At 39.0% G+C, this 23,650-nt stretch overlaps 1 protein-coding gene across 7 annotated transcripts in view; it reads right to left on the bottom strand.

Annotated features, from left to right (window-relative positions):
- The window catches only part of MAP2K5 (mitogen-activated protein kinase kinase 5), a 266,765-nt gene that overhangs the window by 225,567 nt on the left and 17,548 nt on the right, over nucleotides 1–23,650 (bottom strand). For all 7 annotated transcript variants that reach the window (XR_012330188.1, XM_073801166.1, XM_073801165.1 and 4 more), the window contains exons 3-6: nucleotides 21,349–21,416; nucleotides 7,331–7,400; nucleotides 2,926–2,966; nucleotides 1,887–1,954 (exon numbers count right to left, since the gene is read on the bottom strand). Coding sequence is in view for 6 of the 7 variants with exons in the window: in XM_073801166.1 (XP_073657267.1) it covers nucleotides 1,887–1,954; nucleotides 2,926–2,966; nucleotides 7,331–7,400; nucleotides 21,349–21,416 (247 nt within the window). In the remaining variant the exon portion in view is untranslated. The remainder of the gene's footprint in view (nucleotides 1–1,886; nucleotides 1,955–2,925; nucleotides 2,967–7,330; nucleotides 7,401–21,348; nucleotides 21,417–23,650) is intronic.

The raw sequence follows: 23,650 nt of genomic DNA, 5'->3' as shown, positions 1-23,650 counted from the left end.
CTGTATGCCTATGAGACAGCGAGCTCCAGAGGATAAGGACCACATTGTATTCCTAGTGGGTAGGACAGCACTGAATAAATAGGAGGCATTCGATAAATACTTTTGATTAGTTATCAATATGGGGCACAGAACATGGCCAACCTAGGGTGACATATTAAAATCACCTGTAGGACTTTTTCAAACTGCATTCCTCCCATAACAAAAATCACTTCTGGAGCAAACTACCATTACTATTTGGGAGGCTGTCATATCCCTAAAGGAAGATGCTGGAACAAATGGCTGAGAACCACTAGATCAGATAGTCTCTTTCCAGCCCAAAGATGTTATAATACTCTGTGAATATAAATGATAGTTTTTAAAAAGCCAAGCTAATTCACTTTGGTTTTGGTTAAAACCAAATCTGAGAGAGTTGAAAAGTTATCCTGCTGCTTCTCTGCCTTACTGTCTTTTTCAACTCCATCCTGCTTTTTATACCATGATGAACTTTGACCTAAAACACCAGGAAAAGTCCTTGTTTTCACTCAAGGCTAATAGTCAGTCTGTCTGAATAACATTTTTTCTAGAAGTAGTGGTAATAATTAGAGGCCCTGCCCTCTTCGAGCTGAATGTAACAAATGACCCTCAGTCCCCATGCCTCTACTCGGCGGACATGGCTCTCATGCCCAACAAGCATGAAAAGAGAAGCCTCAGAGCATCGCCTGGCAGGGCCAAGCACTTGGATGAGGACTAAAAGACCTACCCCTACCCCTATTTATTCTGTATTTTAATACAGAATAAATTGTTTAAGAAGGAAACACACTCTAAGAGTAGTGTGTTCATAGCAGGAAAGCTGTGCGTAAGATATACTGACACTATAATAAAGCAATCAAGGAAGTGACTTTTGGGGAGGGGACAGGAGAGTAGAGAGAGAGTCAGAAGGAGAGACTTTAAATTACCTGCAGTAAAGCCCAGTGGCAAAAGAACCAAGACACTGGGTGGAGGGGGTAAGGAGGGGCACGGAAGGGAAAGTAGAAGCCTAAGCTACATCTCAGCAGATAAGGGCTGTGCAAACACTGACTACTGCCCTAAACCCAGAAAGACCTGGGCACACAATGGAAGTGTGATCCGGCTCAATGATGGCTTTTCAGTCACCAGTGTGAATACATACACACAGATCAATCACCTTCAAGTGTCATCTTCAAGTACAGTAATAAGATGTTAACAAGCTGAATAACTGAGTATGTAACAAATATGATCTAGAATTCTTTCAGCTTAAGCAGGTCCTTCTACTTGAGAACCTTAATCTTCTGGAAGTAAGTTCTCAGGTCTGTCAGAAGAACACTTTGAAGAGGCTCAAGTCTTTAGTATCCATCCCAGTATGGGACAATGTTAGCATGAATTAATGAAAATTATCTTCCTTCTGTAATAGCTCAATCTCTTGTGCACCAAAGATACATAAATGGACAACTTGGCTGGTCAATTTAAATTTCACCATATTACTCTTTCCTTGCCTCCTTCTGGGAAAGATATCAGTGAAGCATGACACTGCCAAAAGATGGACAAGCAAAACAAAAATAATAAGCATTATACAAACCAGATCATCAAAGCATGGAAACAGTCAAAGGCACTGAATCTTCTGTTTCTGCATAATCTGGAGACTGAAGGAAAACCATTCCACAGACCAAAATAAATAGTTCAACATGTCTAATTTTATCTTTCTCTATGAGGTCCTTTCTTTTCAGTCAATACATAGCTAGGGTTACTTAACTGGTCAGATTTCTTCTTAGCCACATACACACTTTTGAGGTCTTATAAAAAAAAAGAGATGTCATCCCACAAGCCTCTTCTTCACTCCCAACTATGTAGATATTCACGCTCAGAGGCACATGTCACTCGCTCGCTCTCACCTATTGCTTGGAAGTGAATCTGAGACTGCTGGGCTGCTGTGTTGAGAGGATCCAGCTCGGGTATTCACCTACAAGTAAAGAAAGGATCTTGATCAGTCTGTGTTCTGAGGACACAGTTCTAATTAACCTGTAATTTGCCACAAATTTCTCATTTCACTATGAAGGTTAATTAGCTTTTTACTAGACAGACCCATGGTTGGAGTCTATTCAGTATATAGGTTATAAAAACTGTACAACCTGTATATTACATAATACTTTGTTCCTGTCATTATTCAAATACTTAAATAGTGCTGAAAAAGCGAGAGATAAACTGGGGACATTTTCAATTCACTGTCTAGAATTGAAGTCAATTCTAGTGAAAAAATTCAGTTCACTGTTTCTTTTTGTTTTATATAAAAAACAGTATGTTCAAAAAAGTATATTAAGAATACATCCAAGGGTTAGTAGTGAACCTCACGATATCATACCCCTTCAGCTTTAAAACCAGGCAGAACATTGCAGAATGTTTCTTATTCACTGAAAAATGAGGTCCAAGTAATTAATTATAAAACACTAGAGTCTAATACAATAGCCAGTTTTTCTTTTAAATGTAAAGCCTTAAGCAGAAATCCAGAATTCAAAATATGCAGAACAATGAAAGGACATTAAATAGATATATGTTTCTAGCATAAACATGTCAAAAGAAGAGGGGGGTATTCTGTGTGTAATATGCTTATGTGCTTAATTAATCACTGAAATGAAGTCTATATTTTTACTCAAGTAAATCTTTGTGGAGACCAGTACCCAGGATCATCCCGAAGAAACAGACCAACAAAAGAATTCCAAATAATAGTTTTTTTAAAATACGGCAGCAAAACCCCAATATGTACACATATTGAACAAATACTAATGAATCCCCCTCCACAACCCATTTAAAAAAAAAAAAAAAGGAACGCTTGTCAGAGCTTGAGAAAGTGCAGTTTTATTTGACATTTCAATAAGTGGAACACAGCATTACAAATCCATCTAACTTTACTGAAACAATTATTGAAATTCGTACCTTCAGGCCATGTATGTTCCGTTCCCCAGGAGGCTTGCAGGCTGAAACAGTAATTGACTAAATTGTAGAACACATCAGGGCCATTTACAAATTTGCTCAAAATGAATCGTTTAAAAAGAAATGAGGGTGACACCAAAATTAGCAGAGAGAAATGATTGAAAAGTGGCTCCCAAGACCCAAAGTGGGAATTATGAACCAGGGTTTTTAACTTGCAGGAGTGAGCATTTATAAATGCAAAGAGCTTTCTGACACCACCTCATATAAATTCCAATTTCTGCTTAAAACATATAAAAATCAAGTTAACTGAGCTAAAATGATTAGATTCCTTTCATAATTCAAATTTCTGCCATCATCTTTCCTCACTCTATTACATTGTATATCTGTTATCACTTAATACTACAATGAAAATAGCTGGGGTTTTTGGAGGGGAGTGGGAGGAGGATCTTTTAACACCAAAACAATTGCTAGAGATTCTAAGATGAAATATTTAAGTTTGAACATCAGTTTGCAAAGCAGTAAGCAGTCAAATTTGTTAGAATACAGATATACCATTAATTTCATGACATTTCTTGCAAATCTTGACATTTGCTAACATTTAAGTCTAAACATAAAGCAGTACCAGCGAAAATAATATTAATTTCCTGACACCATCTTGAGTTACAGGTTAGTACTTTTCCAATTCAGCAAATGCTTCTTCATCAAATGTTAAAAAAAATAAAGTGCTTCCTGCCCATGTTATAGGCTGCTTCCATCTGAAAACTACAGTGTCCTACATATTATATGTTAAGGGGCCGTCAATTTTGATTGATTGTTTGGGAAAGGATGAATTAGATTTTTTTTTTTTTTTTTGCTCCTTTCTCAGATGTACATGTATTTTCCTGTTTCTGACAAGAAATCGAGCTGTTTAATAAGAAGAAGATGTGGCTAATAATTACAAAGCACATCAGTTGCTTTAGGTTTGTGTATTTCAAATATATTCAAAGTCATTATGTTATTTTCCTTAAAAAAAAATCTAAACCTCAATAAAGGATTTTTATTTGTTTTTCTAAAATACGTTAAAATTAAGACTCCAAATCCTCTTTCCTAAAGATGGAAATTAACTTTTTGAACAAAACAACAGTCACATACATCTGATGCGTGGTCCTTTAGGGACCATTAATACTTCCTAAGACAACACTTCAGAGCATTTCCTCTGAAGTAGCCAGTGCATTATAAACTTCATTTAGTAAGAAAGTGGCTAACTAAGGAATTAGAGACAGGCATCAACTCTTATCTCCTACCTTAACATCTGCCTGGTTCCTCAACTGGCTTCTTAAATCTTTATGACTGGAAATCTAAACAGTACTCAAGGGACTTCCCTGGTGGTACAGTGGTTAAGAATCCACCTGCCAATGCAGGAGACACGGGTTCGAGCCCTACTCCTGGAAGATCCCAGATGCCGCAGAGCAGCTGAGCCCGGGTGCCACAACTACTGAGCCTGCACTCTAGAGCCCGCGTGCCACAACTACTGAAGCCCACGTGCCTAGAGGCTGTGCTCTGCAACAAGAGAAACCACCGCAATGAGAAGCCAACGCGCCGCAACGAAGAGTAGCCCCCACTCACCACAAGAGAAAGCCCGTGCGCAGCAACGAAGACCCAATGCAGCCAAAAATTAATTAATTAAAAAATAAAATAAAAAGTAAACAGTATTCAAAAAAACCCAGTAGCCTCATATTTCCTAAAGTTGTGGAGTCAGAAGTTACTGTAAAGCTAGTGAATTTTCATACTTATTAATAGTTAACATATCTTATAACTACAAAGAGAATTAGCCCTGAGCTGGGAGCTACTATCCAATGCAATTGTGCCACTTGGAATGAGAAGACCTGATGTTTAGAAGAGAATTGTTTTCTCCTGTCCTCTGATTTGCTCAGTCTAGAGATTCTTTTTCACATGGGGCCTGACCACAGAATCTAAGAATTAAGGTCTGAGAGCCTCTAACCAACTCAGTAGACCCAGGCAATATACCCAATGTCTATACTCTAACTGTAAAAATCTGTATAACCTCTAAATTTATATAAATCTTACATAAAATTTTAAATATATTTAGAGATTTATGTAAACTTATATGAAAAATAAAATTGCATAAAATCTATACTTTGTATAGATAAATAAGCAAAAAGCAAAAAACTGTAGAAAACTAAAGACATAGAACAGTATGCACAAAACCACACAGATAGGGAGACTGGGTCTCATATTTAAAAAAATTTAAATTTGGCGTGGAACAACTGTATTTAATAATTTATTGGAGACTAATAGGTTCTGTCCTAGGACTACATGTGACACTCAAATGTCACATATTTTCTTTAAGAATCTCCTCCCTACAATATACTCTTCTCCACACTCCTACCAAGCCCTCCAAACTACCCCCATGCACACTCTACTAATATTTTAACCTACATAAGAGCATATAGCCCTTCTACTCTAAGCAAATTACAACTTAAACAAAATTCTTATTCAAAGGGTATATTAACCACTTAAAAATTGTGACTCTGAAGTTACTTAACATCTCTGAACCTTAATATTCTCAAGTATAAAATGGAAGCAATAATAATAGGCATGACTGTTGGGAGAACTAGAAATGGTGACACACAAAGCAATATTAGTGTCTGAACAGAGAAGATGGCTAAAAATGGCTGTTATTATCATGGGAGGGGCACAATGATAATGGACAGGGACACTGACAGGAGCTGTTCACAAGATAAAAGAAAACAAACAGAACTTAGAAAGGTTCTGGATGAAGAGAAGTAAATACTTTTTGGAAAAAAAGAAAACATGAAGGCCCTCAGCATTAGAATTATAATTCTCCAGGATACTTTCTGGGGTTTGCTACAGAAGAGCTATAAAGTCATCCAGTAGGAAAGCAATGAATGGAAATTTCCAGCTGGTAAAAAAAATACTCCTTGTGGAGAAACAATTTTGAAACTTGCCCAAATTCTCTGGTTATTGAAAATATTAAGAAATAATCTGCACCCTGTTCTTGGCTTAATACACAGAAATGGCAACATTTTCTTTCCTTTTTTTTTTGCTGTACGCGGGCCTCTCACTGTCGTGGCCTCTCCCGTTGCGGGGCACAGGCTCCGGACGCGCAGGCTCAGCGGCTATGGCTCACGGGCCTAGCCGCTCCGCGGCATGTGGGATCTTCCCGGACCGGGGCACGAACACGTGTCCCCTGCATCGGCAGGCGGACTCTCAACCACTGCGCCACCAGGGAAGCCCTCTTTTTTTTAGTTTTTAGTCTTCAGGTGCAACAGAACTGAAATAATCATAATCTTGTTTCAGACACGCTATCAACGGCCCAATTTTACTTACTTACTTAGGTCTTTAATAAGTTATTATTACTCCTAATGCCCCTGCCCATGTTAATGCTAGAAGAACAGCATTACTCTTGAACCCAGATCTTCTCATGCGCTGGAGACTATCAGTGCAAAGAGGAGTCTACTGGTTAATTGAGCTATTCAAACTTCAGAGAGTTACAGGTAATGAAAGTCTAGAATGCTTAATTGGAAAACCCATACCATGATTATTTGTACAGTATCAGTTAACGAAGGTAAGTTTAACTTTTAATTATTTCAATTAAGCTATTTCTAGAAGACTTACTTAGAGAATTTTCTTATCTGTTCCATCAGTTAGAAAACACAGATTTCCAAGTGGGGCAATGTATAATGGGTGAAAGACTTAATGGTTTATATAATTAAACTGTTCTTTTTCACCATTATTCAAACTTTCAGGGAACATTTATATAGAGCTGAGCAATCATATCTGATACAAGGCTAGTACTATCAAACCTAAAGGGAAAAACAAATGATTTAACCAGGTGATTCACCAAGGGTCACTCTCATTAGCTCATATTTTTGGAAACTTAACAATCGAATTCCTATTTATGAGGATTTTCAATTATTTAGAAAATGTCTCCCCCCAAAATCAAGCACCAAACATTCCACCAAAATATCGCTCCTAAAACCCCCCAGTAAATCTTGGTTTCTGCACTAGCTGAAAGCTTTCTACTCAATAGCAGCTCTGGCTACCATCATGAGCCACAATTTACAAATATCCAAAATTAAAGCCATTCATTTGCCTTGGTTTAGAAACCATGTGGACCCCCAAAGAGTTCTTTAAGCGAATGTAAGTATGTACTTCAAAAACGAAAACCAATCTAGCTAGTTTAATTTACTCTAGTAAATTAGATATTCTATCTGCCATAACTATAATACAGCCTGCAATCCCCACGATAATGAATACTTCTTTTGTTTTTTCAAATTAAGAGCTAAACATCATGTTATGTGCATTTAAACCTTTGGAAAACATAACTGTTGATGAAACAGTTTACTGAAATAATCATTGTTGATTAGAATTTGTTCAACATTACCTCTTGGAAATATCTGCAGAGGCTCTATTAACTGTCCATTTACTTGCTGTTCCATTACTGTGGAATAATACTGCAAAGAGATTATAGAAAGAGATTACTCAGTAATGTATGAATACTGGAACAGACACTTATGGGTTGTTTAATTCATAGTACTTTTGTAAACTACTGGTATATACATATCAACCTCGAGAATTCTTTTTCCCTATTTGCACATCAATATGACTACAGTGAATACTCAGGACTTTAAAGGTCCAGTATAGTGTTATCCTCCATATTGTCATTTATCTTTAAGAGTAAAAAATGTTGATTAAGATTTTACGTTAGTATCTGATCTCTAGAAATGTTCTGAAAATGGCATATACTAAAAATGACACAAGAACTTCCCTGGCGGTCCAATGGTTAAGACTTCGCCTTCCAATGCAGGGGGTGCAGGTTCGATCCCTGGTTGGGGAGCTAAGATCCCACATGCCTCACGGCCAAAAAACTAAAACATAAAACGAAAACGGTCCATGGGGGCTTCCCTGGTGGCGCAGTGGTTGAGAGTCCGCCTGCTGATGCAGGGGACACGGGTTCGTGCCCCGGTCTGGGAGGATCCCACATGCCGCGGAGCGGCTGGGCCCGTGAGCCATGGCCGCTGAGCCTGCGCGTCCGGAGCCTATGCTCCGCAACAGAAGAGGCCACAACAGTGAGAGCCCCGCGTACCGCAAAAAAAACAAAAAACAAAAACGGTCCATGTTTAAAAAAAAAAAAAGAATCTTATAAAAAATAATTTTTAAATAAATTAAAATGACACAAAAAGCATTTTAGTAGAAATTTCTCAAATTGCCTTTTGTTCTTTTTCCCTGGATTTTACAAAGCAAAATGGAGACACCTCACATTTAGCTTGGACCTATATGCCAGTCAGTTAATCAAACATTATTCATATTTGTGTATAAAATGTACAGATAAATGGAAATCAAAATCACAGAGACTGTGGAACAAAGAAACAAGATATGATCCATCCAAAGATGACAGGATTAATATGATAAAAAGATAGCCCAGTTTCAAGCAAACATACCTTTCACGTTTTAGTCTTCTAAATACTTTAGTATAGATCAAATTTCACTTTAAAAATCTGGGCATGAAAAATTAAGTTCCAAGTTCAAAAAGCTTTCATACTCCATCATAAACAAGTTTATTCAGTAGGCTGTATTACGGTCTATCCCCATTTTCTTTAATATCCTAATTGGTGAGCATATGTCCACCTAACTTGCATGTGGCTTCTATGCCCTAACTTTTTTTTTTTTTTTTTTTTGGCTGCACCACATGGCATGCGGGATCTTAGTTCCCTGACCAGGGATTGAACCCACGCCCCCTGCATTGGAAGCACGGAGTCTTAACCACTGTACGGCCAGGGAAGTCCTTGTCCTAACTTTTTTTTAACACTTGACAAACAACAGTGATGTTCTTGGTGGAAAATATCAACGATGAAAACCACTGATTTTGTGTTGTGAGGGGCTGTCACAGAGCAGAATTCTCCTTTAATACTTGTTGTTTCTACATTAAAAAACATAAGCACATTTTCTACTTAACTATCATATTTTCAGAAAATTCCTCCTTGATAATCATTATTTGCTGACATTCTTTAAAAGTTTCTTTCTAAAAAATATGTACATATATCTTTCTATTGCTTTTATGTAATAATTAAAATTATTACAAGATCAAGTTTATTTTCCCTTATAAATAAAGGGGAGTTATAAAATTCTACATCATCTTTAGAATCACAAGTTAACAAGCCTAAGGCTCTTCGCCCTAAAAACGAAGAGAAAGTGTATTTTTGATGGCTATGGACTGATATAAGTATACCCTGCCTTCTGAGGACATTCAAACTGTATAGGAAACTGATCCTCTCCTTCTACAGATGTAAAAACTTATACACATAAAGCATAAATATGTGTGATACGCTCTCTGGAATACATACTAAGGCAAATGTCTTTCAGGAAACTATATTCCTTAAAATCACAGAAATATAGTGCTCGCCATTACTCAAGCAGTGATGACAAGTAAATGAAATATCAATCATGTAGGCTGTCAACCTTTTGGGACAGCAATAACTGTTAACAAGTAGTCTGGAAAAATTGTCCGAAAATGACTTGTCCTCAGCACACAAGTATTTGAGGTTTCATGGAAAATTAAGATGCCAGTGGCTATTTGGAACATTGCTCAGGTATTCTTTTTAATGGGAAATTTGCCGGTTATTGATCCACAGCATGTACCCTCTTGCTTCTGGAAGGCTGCAAGCAACTTTCCAATCAGTGGCTGTCAAAAAAATTACTGCCTTTTTATACTGATACAAGACAACAGCAGTGGTGGTGTTCTCCTATAGTTAATGCTTTTCTTTAATTAACTGCTATGTACAATAGGTTAGTAATTTCAGTTACTACTTTACCACAATCCTAGAAATCAAAACAAATAAAATATCCTTATGCTTTATCTAACAAATTATTTACAGAGTTGTGTGAAACTGGCGCTTGGGGTCAAGTTTGAAAACAAATAACCTCAAATGTAAAGGGTCAGAACAGGTGCAAGGCATTTTTTTCCTACTATAAAACCTTGCATGCATGAAATTGACCTGTTTTCCAACTTTATTTATTTACCTCACAAAATATATAAATAAAAATGGTTTCCCTTTCATTTCAAATCAACTGGGAAACTATATATAGTTTTATAATCATTGGAGGAACTTTTTAGCAATCTAAAGACATCTCTTTGTACAGTAATTAACACAGCCACGGTAATGATATTAAGTATGCCACTTGACAGTTTCTCCAAAGCAAGTAGCTAGGATTTGTTTTTTGTTTTGTACAGTTCTTCCAAATCCTAGAAACATTTTCTTCTGCTAAAATACTGGGTTTGATCTGTGTTTGTATTATCAGAGAATTTTGTGTTTCACACACCAAAGTAATTCACCATCAAGGACAAACTATAAAGGGTGGTAATTAAACCCATGGTATGGGCCCACTCTAGGCAACCGACCTCTCAGGAGCGGGCCTGGTGAGGGTCGGGGGGCCATCAAGGAGGCACTAGGCCTAGGAGCTCAGGCCACTGCTCACAAGGCATTCCCTAAGAAACAAGAATAAAACGTGGGCCATGTGCAGTACCTCCTGGCACAGAGCAGTCCTGATGAGCCACAAGGCCTGTGCTGCCCAGTGAGATGAGCAAGGCACTTAGAGGAGTTACAGGCTCAAACCCTGGGGTCTCAGTACTGGCCACTTCTAGCTGATGATCTCAGTGAAGAAATGCTCACCTCACCTCAGTTTACTCAGCTGTAAAATGAAGGTGGTATGTACCCGCAGGATTACTGTGAAACTCACATGAGAAAACATGAGAACACTTAATAAGCTGCAAAGCAAGTTCTTTTTGGATCTTCATTCTCTCTCAGGGTTTTATACATTCTCCCTTTAAGGGGATCTTTCCAATTTTGCTCTAAATACTGATAAAATAAGCAATAATGCCAATGACAAGGCTTCCACTAGATAAAAACAAAATGAAAAGACAACCAACCAAACCAAACCAAAATCTAAATCTTTTACGCCAATATACTTAATATGGCTTGGACAGAAAAGTAACAAAGTGACCATGATAACGTTAATGGAGCCATAATTTGACATTATCCAAAAAGCTTCTTAGCTTAATCTCTATAATCTTATCCCGGCTTTCATTACCCCTAACACAAAGTCCTGCACATAGTAGGTGTTTGACAAATATTTACCGATTGAAATGGAGTCCAATCCCGATTCTGCCACTTATTAACCTGTATAGTCTTCAGGAAGTCATTTAACCTCACTGAACCTGAGTTTCCTCTGAATGAGGGTAAAGATACCAACTCTATTACATAGGGTTACTGTGAAGCTCAAAATTAAACTGCAGCAATAGAATTAGTGAAGGCGTTTGTAAACTGTAATGATTAGTAGTTGAGGAATTTAAAAGTGAACCTCCTAGTAGTGAAACAATATTAAGCACAGCACTTTCTGAGTAGAAGTGTTACGGAATTTAAAAACACAAAAATGGTTATGTATAACAAGTACAAACCGAACACGTCTGCACTCAAACTGAACACGTCAGCAGCAGTTATAAAACATATTTTCTCTGGTATCCCTTGTAGAATCCATTACATGCAGTAATTGCAGCAATAATCAATAAGCTAACTGAGTAAAAGATTAATCAGTTTTGTGATTGCTAATGGAATCTCCAGTACCAGACTCAGATTAGTTTCAGAGTCCCTCTGAGATGTTCTTCAAAATCCTTAAACAATTTTAATAAGGATGTGACAAAGTTTAACATAGTTATCCAAATATCTAATTAATTTGAAACAGAGGGCCAGATTGAACAAGGGGATAGCAAGTACAATTTTTGGCTTTGTTCTGTTTGCAAGTTTATCATACAGTGTTCCTATTTGTTATGACCCTAATTCTAACAGCACAACTCAATCAATAATTACATTTTTTTCTTCATGGAAATCTGCCATATAAAAACTTGAATTCCAAAACAGCACAGTTAAACTTTACAAGGCACAAGTTCTCTACTGAAAAGAGAGAAAACAGTGAGAGAGAGATACACAGAAACAACTATCACTTGTTGAATACCTACTGTGTGTTAGGCTCAACACTGAAACCGAGTCCCCCTAAACCCCCTGCCAAGTTTATGATTAACGTCTCCATCCAAAATTTTATTCCCTTTCTTGTCCCGCCCCCATTCCCCTCAGGATTGAGGAGTATCAAAGAAAAGGGGGGATTAAAACCAAGCAGGACCCTTCGGGGCCATCCTAGGTACAAAAAAGCCCCTCCACATCCCCCGTTTCTTGTTTGTAGCAAAAGGCTTTAGTCTCCTAGGCTTCCCTGAGTTCCAAAGAGCAGACTCAAGCAGCTAACTATTAGGATAACAGAGTCACAGGCCTCCTAGTGCCTCCTCAGGGGATACAGATAACAATCTGATGCAAATCTTTGAATTGTTCTATAGAAACTAAGACTCCCACCCAGGTGGAGAGAGGATGGTGACTACATGCTGACCACAAGCACTAGACCCCAGACTGGTTGGAACCAGAAGGTTGTGATTCCTTAAACATCACCCTGTTACCTCACCACCAACAAATCAGAAGAAGGTCCACGAGCTGATCAGCTTCCTACGACCCTCTCCCCTCACACTGTCTTTAAAAACCTTTGCCTGAAAGCTATGGAGGAGTTCGGGTCTTTGCAGCATGAGCTGCCCGTTCTCCTGGCTTTGCTCCCTGCAAATAAACCCTCACTTTGCTGCAAACCCCGCTGTCAGAGTTTGGCTTTCTGCACCTCAGGCACACGAGCCCTTGCTCAGTATCAATACTAGATATTTACATTCATTCATCTAGTTTCTCACAACCCTATCCTATTCTGGGAGTATCATCACCCCTGTTTCACAGATGTAGCAAACGGTTTATCAGTCAACCAAGAAAAATACTTCTTTCATTCTAGTCCATGCACTCAGAACATAAAATGTTTGCTATTTGAGAGTCAAAAGGTAAGTTATCTCCTGTTTCTCGTACCTCAAAACCTTTAACTAAAGCAGGCTACTGGGTGGACTGCTGAGCTGGTGGAAAGCTTCTTCATTCATATCCTGTGTGGGCTAGGCCATGTCACCTGATCTTTCAGAGACTGGGGAAGGCAGCGTGGTGTGATGCAGATACCTGTGCTGGCCGGTGACTTCGCCCTCTTTCTTCAGCAACTCCCCCCGCCTGTCCACATTTTCCTCCTACCTCTCTTACCACTCTACTCAGCTTCCGGTAAGTGATTCTCTCCCCATCCTTTCTTTAAATGCTCACGTTCCCCATGGTTTTTCATCAACCTTCTTTTTATTTTGTACTCTCCTCGAGTTAACTTCAGCCACTTCAAAGGTTTCAATTACCAGTGGAGTCACTGAGACTAATTAGGAGCTGATGAATCACAAACCTTTATTTCCAGCCCAGATTTCTCTCCTAAGATTCGGAACATACCCAACTAGTTGTCCAGAGGCCCCTCAAATTCAACAGGTCCCTACCTCTCCCACCCCTCCCTCCTGCCCTAGGCCTGTCTTCCACCACATGGGTTCACTAACCGGGTGAATGAGATCACCATGACCTAGCTTCCCAAACCAGTTATCTGGGAGTCGTCCAGACCATCTCTCTTTCCTTCTTCCCCACACCTCATCAATCACCAGTCTTATTAACTCTACATTTTCCCCACTTCTCAAATCCTCAAGCTAGGGCGCTCCATGATCTATTCCACCTGCCTTCCCAACCTCATCTCATACCCTCCCCCCACTGTCCACGCCACACTAATCATGGGTAGCTCCTCCTGAATGCACCAGGCATCCTTTCACCTGGGCCTTTAAACACTGTTTTCTCTGCTCAAACACCCTTCCCAGTCCCCTTGTCCTCACCTACTCCACCTAGACACCACTGTCTCCAGGAAGCCTTCTCTGTCCCCAAAGCTAGATCAGGTGCTCCTTTTTTGTGCTCACAGAACACCTAATGCTTAGGCATATGACAGCATTTATCACTATGCCTGGTAGCTCTGAGTCTTTCTCATCCTCCCACACCAAACACTGTTTCCTTTTTTGTTAACTTCCCTGACTGGAGCATGAGCTCCTTGAAAAAGTGAACTATATGTTCACTGCACCTCCACCAGCTAGCATAGGGCTTGGCCAGAGAGCTGCCATCCCATAAATATTTAATGTGTGAAAAACTGGCTGTATGAATAAGTGAGCAAATCAGTGAGTGATCGCAGGTCCCACCTCTACATAGCTGTATGACCTTGAGAAAGGAATACAATTTGTTTGTGCCTCAGTATTCTCGGCTGTAAAAATGAGAAAAATAGCTGCCTTGCTCACCTCATAAAGGTGTTAGGAAGATCAAAATCACAGAAGCTGGTATATGGAAATTTTATTATAAAGTACTTGAAAAACATCTTAAAATAGGGCACAGGGCTACGAATCTCCTACTTCCAAGCAATAGTACATAGAAGAAAAATGGCCATAACGATAGGGTGACACAGAAACCACTAAACAAGAACACTGAAATGTTTAGACCAAGTACAGAGGCAGAATTTAACTAACTGTTTATCAAGGCTGATTCAGTATCTCCTCCCCTTCCCTCAATTACTACAGTACTATAAATAATAAAATAAGTAAAAGGGTACTATAAGGAACATTGTCTGTTTCTCTTTCTGGAAGTTCATCAAGGGCATGGACCATGTCTTGTGCATTTTATTATCTCTTATAGCAGAGGTATTAACCTGGGGTCTATATGGGCCTGAGAGATCCTTGAAATTCCTGAACTTCTAGGTAAAATGTTGCACTGTGTGAATTTCCTGGGAAAAGAATAAATAACTTTCCTCACATTTTCAAAAAGCCCTGTGTCCCCCAAAATCTAAGAAACTACTGCCGTAGAATGCTTAGCACCATGCCTTACACATAATGGCTGCTCCACAATGTTTAAGGGGAAGGAGGCAAATAGGAATTAATACAGATGTGGTGACTACGTACTCTCATCGGTTATAACTTATTCAGTGGCAAGTCTTACATATCAACTCACATCAAATCAGACTTATTTATTATTCTTCTATACATTTATAACAGAAGGGTTTCTTAAATCTCTCCTTAGCATGCTTTCTAACAGACAACATAAACAGTACAGCATGAGGAATATACTTATAAAGAATAAGCATGCTGGCTTTTCCCTACTAATGGTAAAATTTTCAAATTCTTGTTTTGTCAATATTGCAAGCATACCCTGTTATATGTAGCTCAGTCAGTAATTACAGCAATAATCAATAAACTAACCAACTATTTGCAGTCCATAGTTAACTTATTAGTTTTCCTAGTGAAGAACCCAACAATCTTAACTCTGCCAAATGGCTACAAATTCAATGACAACACTACTCAGATGTGCCATCAGTTATACCTCCTTTCAATTACTTCTCATACTTTACATTAGAGGCATCCCCTCTGTGATGCTGGCCTCTTAAGAAGCACACAACTGCTCCAACAGCCGAAAATAACATATGAAGCTAATCTATTCTGAATACCAAATTAATAACTACATTTACTTACCTGGCTTCAGGTCCTCCCACTCCTCGATAACTCACTGCCCCTGCCTTGAGGTGACCACAGTGTGCACATGCTCTTCCTTAAATGACTCTAGACCAAGGGTCCACATATGGTCATGGATTGATTCGATGATGAGAAAGAAAATCACAATGAAAAGTCTTCCAGTGAAAAGGTCAGCAGGAAACAACTCTGAGGCCTCTTTTATAGGTTAATGTTACTGTACTTATGTATTTACTAGTGATTTGAAAATGAAACAGACAGTAAGTTGGCCAAGTTTGATGATAACACTATTTGGACAGTAAAACTGTAAAGGATGTTAGGGAGCTCCAGATGGTCTTAAAAGAATGGAGGTTGGACAGCCAACAGCAGATGAAATTCAACTTGGCTAAGTTTAAGGTGACGTGCACTGGCAGAACGAGTTTAAATTTGTATTCAGCGATGGGTCCAAAACTAGTAGGTTCCTCTCAGCTGAAGCTTTCATAGTCATCACCATCACCACGGTTAGCTTGAGGCATTGTCTACACTGACCTTTCACCTGATTTCTAAGTTGTAGCAATTCTGCCATAGTTCCAAAGTAGGAGAAGTTTAAATAACTTCAGGGAACCTACAACTTAAATAAAACAGGACCATCAGGTCATGCGGCCAGCAGGCCAAACGGAACATTCCCTTACAAATAAACTACTTTATTTAGCCAGTTCCAATAGTGTTCAATAAAGATTCAGCCTACTGCTCAAATGCTGTTAAAAAATAATTGAAAACGTAGTGAGGAATGAGTAAAGAACATACATGTAACAGAGAAACATATATTAAGAGAGAAACAAATTGTTTTGAAATTTCCAATTACCTCAATTTACACCTTTTTGGACATATTATATTCCTAGGTTGATAATTTACTGAATTCCTCTAACTTTACTGTATTATAGCAAATTTATATTCATCTTTCAGGTATACGTAGAAAATACCCCGTTTCCAGTAAAACTGGCCCTAAGAGAACAGGTTCATTAGGAGTTGCCAACAAGAGCCGAACACCTTGGTTATGCCCCATAGCAATCCTACCGCTAGAGGTCCATCATTCCCTCGCAGCCCATCTCTCTCCGGAAGAGAAGCCCCTACCACAGCCACCAAGAGGCTAACTGATGTTCTACATTTTTCTGCCCCCTCATGCCAGCTGCCTCAACATAGGACCCCAGAGGAATCAACCTGTAGTCCACACTGAGCCCTCCACAGAGACGGAGCTGAACTGGGAGCACAGCCATGTTAATGACAAAATACTGGTGGTTCAAAGTACCCAGAATGCCCTGATGCCACCTGGCTGAGGTCTGCTTGTGCTGTCTCTTCGTTTGCTTCCATGAGCTGCATAATAAACTGACGCAAATTTCAGTCTGCTTCTGCTTCTTGCTAGCAAAGATGTCCCAAGATATTTCACAAGAGGGGCTAAATAAGGAGCTACTACATTCTTATCACTATTTCAAGGGCATCCATATGACCCAGACAACACAGAGAAGAGAGTTAAAATAATCTGTCTCTGAAAAAAAGTTTCATTCTTTGGCTAGGATGAGAGAACAAAAACTTTACTTACAGCTTAGAGCATGTCACTATTTGAGTAAAAAAAAAAAAAAAAAAAAAAAAAAAGAATAATTTCCACAACTATTTATTTATTTCATTCAGTTTTCCTGTCTCACTCTTTTCACTGTTTCTCCACCCTGCCAGGAGAGTATCGAGTATTATCACTTGTTTAGATGGATCGCGTTGAATTAGGGGACTAACCACTCACTGAAGACCGAGATGACTATGCCACATACAAAGTTAAGTTCAAAGTAGGACCAACTTAACATGGAGCATGTTTAAAAGCACCATGCAGAAAATGAGGTTCCAATCTCTGCTCTTTAAAGAAAACTTCCTAATAGCAAAGGCCCTGAGGCTATTAAATGTTCAACAACTAAGTGGGCAACAAATTCTGTGGTAAAATTCAGCCTTGTAGGAAGGACAAAATCTTGAAAACTTCAAAAGCCCACAAAGTATTTGTCTGTATTCCTTTTCAAACTCAGGTACACTAACATTCTAGTAAATAGCATTATTTTTGCTACCAGGAAAACAGTAGTATTTGCAAAGCTTCTTCGGCAGGATCTCAATAAATGCCAAAACAAAAACATCACTTAAAACCACCAGGAGATGGGGCTTCCCTGGTGGCGCAGTGGTTGGGAGTCCGCCTGCCGATGCAGGGGACACGGGTTCGTGCCCCGTTTGGGGAGGATCCCACGTGCCCCGGAGCGGCTGGGCCCGTGAGCCATGGCCGCTGAGCCTGCGCGTCCGGAGCCTGTGCTCCGTGACGGGAGAGGCCACGGCAGTGGGAGGCCCGCGTACAGCAAAAAAAAAAAAAAAAAAACCACCAGGAGGGAAGACTGGACGTCCAAGACCTAGGTCTGTGTCCAGGCCTTCCCATTCATTAGCAATGTGACCTCAAACTGAATCTGAGCTCAGATTCCTTATCTGTAAAATGAGACAGCTGGACAAGACCTCTAATGTTCCCTTCCAACTCTCCTTGAGCAACTATGATTTTTGAGGCAGTCTCCAAGTTATGCATGCTAGGATAAAGCCAATCATATCCCAATTTACAAGGTGCTACAGAGGTCAAAAAGTATTTTCCCTCATGGTACCCAACATCTAACAAGGTACACTACCGTCAAGTATACCAAAGGGAATACTTACACTCCAATAAAACACAAGGTCCCTGCCATAATGGGAGGCATTACAGTTAAACTCATCCCATACTCTTCTGGCAATGTGGAGAAACCGTATAAAGAGAGAGAACCGGCAAAATGAAGAAACTTATTAATATTGTGCTCTACTCATATAAGCCTCTCAGTATTGAGAGAACTAGGCGTAATAAATCCTTTACTAGCCACAGGATTTAGCAAAAACAAATAGGAGTCCATTTACAAAAGCAAGATGTACTGCTGAGTTTCTTGATGAAAGGTCACCTAAAAGCAGAGGTTAACATAAAAATAACCTCCTCCTATAACTGGGTCTCAGTGATAAATAAAGCTTATGATGAATCAATAAATAAGGCCCAGCACTGCTGTGCTTGATGCTATAAGGAAATGAGGCCAGCACTACCAGACAACAATTACAAAAAGATGGAAGGAGAAAAGCAGTATACTATTCAGTCTTTCTGGAAAATGAGAGAAGACAAGAACAACAAAAAAATTTAAACTACTTTAAGGGAATATTTAACAGAATCCTTTAAATAATTAGCAATGATCAGGTATTTAGTTTTCAGGATATGTAGCTTGGCTGTACTTTTTTCCTAGTAAAGCATTTCAAATTCTAATTAAAAAAATACTTTATGGAGAAATTAAAAAGATACAATAGCGTCAGAGGACAAGCCATGATCCCAGAAGTAGAATATTCTAACACCGTAACTTACAAGAAACTACGCTATAAAAACAGATTGTTGATTAACACAAACTCATAACAAAACGCAGAGAGCGATCACAATGGTGCTGTAATAACACTTGGCTGCTGAATTCTCTCAATACATTAAATATCTACCTGAAGACCAAATTACTTTACATTTTCTTAAAAGACAATTTATTATAGCTTTGTTTTCCTCTCATTATCTCTTAAAAATATATCTAATGAAGAAAAGAATACAACTTCTAAATAACTTACATAAAATGGTACTAATGTGTGACAACAGACTTTGGTTTACTATGTTGGTTATTATTTAACAGCACACAACAACCTATGGTCGTGACAAATCCTTACCACAATGAGACAGTCCATGTGTCACATGTATCAAAATCCACTGTATGCCATTATTATGGCACACATAAAATTAACAGCTTAAGGCTGCTAGCAATTTAAATAATTAATAGGTTTTCAATTAAAAAGGCAACATTTTCAGGTCTAATACAAAAATCTATTTAAATTACTGATAAAAACTTATGCTTCTGTTGGCCCAAAGCCATAAAATGCTTAAATCCAAGGGGAAAAAAAAAAGTAATTCTGCAAGTGTCAACTCAGACACTGTAGTTTTTTTAAAAGAATGTGTAAAGGATTTATGGTAAAAGTATGCCTAGTTTTGCTTTCCCCATATGGTTTTTAAAGAAATACTAAGGTGACTACAAATTTATTGAATTCCACATGAAAAACATAGCTTTTTTTTTTTTTTTAACAGTAAATACGTGGTCATCTGTCAGTATCTTCCCTATCCCACCACCCAAATCCTGGAATCAAAATTTTTCAGAGCCAAACTGAACCTAAAAAATAAAGGCCAGGGCTTCCCTGGTGGCACAGTGGTTGAGAGTCCACCTGCCGATGCAGGGGACACGGGTTCGTGCCCCGGTCTGGGAAGATCCCACGTGCCGCAGAGCGGCCGGGCCCGTGAGCCATGGCCGCTGAGCCTGCGCGTCCGGAGCCTGTGCTCCGCAACGGGAGAGGCCACAACAGTGAGAGGCCCGCGTACCGCAAAACAATAAATAAATAAAATAAAAATAAGCATGTCACATTCTCAGGAGAGTTAGCCAATCTATTATTACTGTGCTAGACCTTTCAGCAGACAATCCTACTCTGCCTTTCAAGGTACTGATGAGCCCTGCTCTAAATTCTCAGGGCACAAAGACTCTCAAATAAGTTAATGAGAAGTAAATGGGAAATTGACTTTTCCTACTCTGTGCTCGTCTGAATGCAACTCTCTGTTAATCATGCCATCCTTCTTGTTCTCTTTCCTCCTACCCTAAATTAAAACTATTGGCGGAAACCCATACAGATATTTCACAGTTTTCATCACGACGAAAAAATATCCTGGTTAAAGTTGAGGTCTATCAAAAACCTACAACCTAACCACTGGCTGAGATCAGAGTCTCACTGAAAAGCAAGGGCCCTGATTCCATCATTTCCACCATAATACCACTTTGCATTTGTATATAACTTTTAACTTTTCAAAGGGCTTTCACATCTATTATCCCATTTGGTCATTACAATGACCCTGTGCAGTAGAAAGGACAAGTATTATTATCCACAAGTGACAGATGAGGCAACTACAGCACAGAAAGGTTAAGTGTTTTGCCTAAGGCCAGGAAGCCAGAGGAGAGCAGTGGTCTCCTTGCTTCCAGTCCAATGCTCTTTTCGCCAGACCACTAGAGAAGGTTTCGTACACAGACTGCAAACTCAGAAAAAATAAAATAAAATGAACAAGAGAAAATAAAATAAAAATAAGAGAAAAGAACAAATCAGGGCTCAGGGAAGCTATGTCTCTTCATTGTCACTGAATTATTCAAGCTTAGTATTAAAGTTTTAGAAATGTATCCTTTTTTCCTGTTTATCTACTTCAGTCCTGAGACAAATGTTAATGCAAATTTTCACTGAAATTTGAAACACAAAAGAAAAGTCATTTTGGGATATATTCAAATCACTTAGATTCAGTAAGTAACCCTGCAGTTCATTTTGGGGTGGGGTGGTTAGTGCATAAAATAACTGAGAGTACATCTTAAATCATGTATCCATATTAAGCCTGCAGCTACATTATAACCATGGTCTGTTTGTAAGGGTGAAAGAGATCTCCAGTTGAAAGTAGATTTTGAAAAATTTTTTAGAGCCCAGGGGTTCGTTTTTAATGAGCCGTTACTTTAAGTACTGCATAAAAAATACAGGAAATTGATAGTCCATTTAGTCTGCACCATACCTAATGCAAAAGTCATTAAGATGCATTATTCTTAATGTTCATGATATGATCAGTAAGTGTCTTTTGAAAAGAATGCCCTTAACTTTCACGTAAGGAAATCTTTAAAAATCTTATATATTATACAGAAAAATGTTATAGCAACTGTGATTTACTTTTATATCTTCACTATTCCAAGAAACAGCATCCTCAATTACATTAACATTTAAAAAATAGTCTTCATTTGTAATATACTTACATATGACAGCATTGCCTTCATTTCTTCATCACTTCTCACTGTAATTCGATCACCATCTTCATCTTCATCTGTTTAAAAAGCAATATAATACAAGTGATAAGATTTGCATTTTTTAATGTACAAAACTATGTTATCTGGGAACATAATACAACTGGTTTGTACACTTGATATCCAAATCCTCAACACCATATCTTGTGGATGTTAAGGTTTTTGGTTCGTGGTTTTGTTTTTTAGTTTAGAATACAACCAGAATCTCAATAAAGAACTAAAAATTTTAGGAACAGTTGAAAATTAAAATATTGCTCATGTCATTCAAGACATGTATCTAAGTTAAAGTAAATATAGGGACTTCCCTGGCGGTCCAGTGGTTAAGACTCCGTGCTTCCACTGCAGGGGGCACAGGTTCAATCCCTGGTAGGGAAAGTAAAATCCCCCATGCTGCACGTGTGGCCAAATAAATAAATAAATAGAAATTTAAAAAATAAAGTCAATATAACTGGAGTATGACTGAACAGGTTTGGTTTGGAGAAATTTAAAATCCAAAGAAAGGCCAGTTTTATTTAACTATTAGTACTTTTTCCTTTCCCACACGGCACCCCATCCCTCTATTTCTCCATTCTTCCTCTCTCCCAGGCAACCTGTCATGTCATAATAGTATAATAAAAATGGCTAACATTTACTGAACACTACCGTACACAAGGCACTGTGATTTATGCTCCATACCCCCTTAAAAGCCTCACAATGATTCCATGATGTGGACAACATGACTTGATTACTATCATTCCCTTTTTACAGAACTGAGAGCCTAGTATAAGGTTAACTTGCAAAGCAACTCTAATACAGTTCTCCTCATAACCCACCTGATCTTGTAGCTCTCTATTTCTGAACTGTTTCAATTGTACTGGGTACTCTCTGACCACAGTAAGCTTCAAATGGTGATTCGTGCTATTGTTGAATAATTTAATGGTCTTAAAACTAGAGGATACAGACTTCCCTGGTGGCGCAGTGGTTAAGAATCCGCCTGCCAATGCAGGGGTCACGGGGTCAATCCCTGGTCCAGGAAGATCCCACATGCCGCAAAGCAACTAAGCCCATGCGCCACAACTACTGAGCCTGCGCTGTAGAGCCTGTGAGCCACAACTACTGAAGCCCACACGCCTAGAGCTCGTGCTCCGCAGCAAGAGAAGCCACCGCAAGGAGAAGCCCATGCACCGCAACGAAGAGTAGCCCCCGCTCACTGCAACTAGAGAAAGCCTGTGGGCAGCAACGAAGACCCAACTCAACCAAAAATAAATTAATTAATTAAATTAATTTCTTAAAAAAACTGGAGGATAATAAGACTTCACAAAACACTTAACCAGAATGGATATATTTCAGTAAGTGGATCACCGAAGCAGCCACATCTAGAAACAACGTACTTACTTCATTGATCCTTCTCTTATTTAAAATAGTTTTGAAATATGTCTTCAAAACTGTTTTAATAACCTGAAGATAAACCAAGTGAAAATATCAGATCTGATTTTCAGCCCAAAATGGAACTGGCCATCTGATTACTCGCTCATCTATACCATCTGCCAGGCAGGACCCAGAATGACTTTTGGCTATTTCTAAATATTTACTTAGCTACTTCATCCTTCTAAAGATTAAGATCTGTCAACAGGATAACAGCATATGTGGTAGACTTTAAATGTACAGTTGAAAGAAAAATGCTATGAACCTTTTGAGCAATGGCAGCATTGCTGGAAGACATACACAGCCTCCCAGGGGGACAACTTGGAAGGCGCAGGCTCTCTCTCATTTGGATGCCTCAGCTCTGGTGCACTTGTTAAACTGAGTTATTATTTTTTTGGTCACTCTTGGGCATCTAATTGCTGATTTGGTCAGATGCAGAGAACCTGATCCCAGGCCTGGGGAATAAGACAAATCTCTCACCATAAAGAGAATAAGCTAGGATGACACGCTCTGGGGACTCTTACTGAGAATACTGGGGGAGTTCAGTTCAGCACCTGGATCTTAGCCCACCACACCTCAGCAGGCCCTCCCTCCTGTCCAGCCGCAGTTCTTAAGATATCCCCATTTGGTGACCACACCATGGGAACCCTAGAAGGGAGCCTGTATTCTCCCTAATTAGCCTATTTCAGAGCAAAATGCTACCTTCTTTTTCTCTCCCACAGCCAATAGCAATCTGACATCATGAGGGAAAGCAGCACTTGAGCCTGTCCTGCTCAGTGACCAAGCCAACAGCTCTCACTGGGGTTTTCTCTCCAAAGTAATTGTTCCTGGATCCTAGATACAGGTTCAC

This window comes from Tursiops truncatus, chromosome 2, assembly GCF_011762595.2.
Source record: "Tursiops truncatus isolate mTurTru1 chromosome 2, mTurTru1.mat.Y, whole genome shotgun sequence".
NCBI lineage: Eukaryota > Metazoa > Chordata > Mammalia > Artiodactyla > Delphinidae > Tursiops > Tursiops truncatus.
This window is presented reverse-complemented; position numbering and strand designations above follow the sequence as displayed.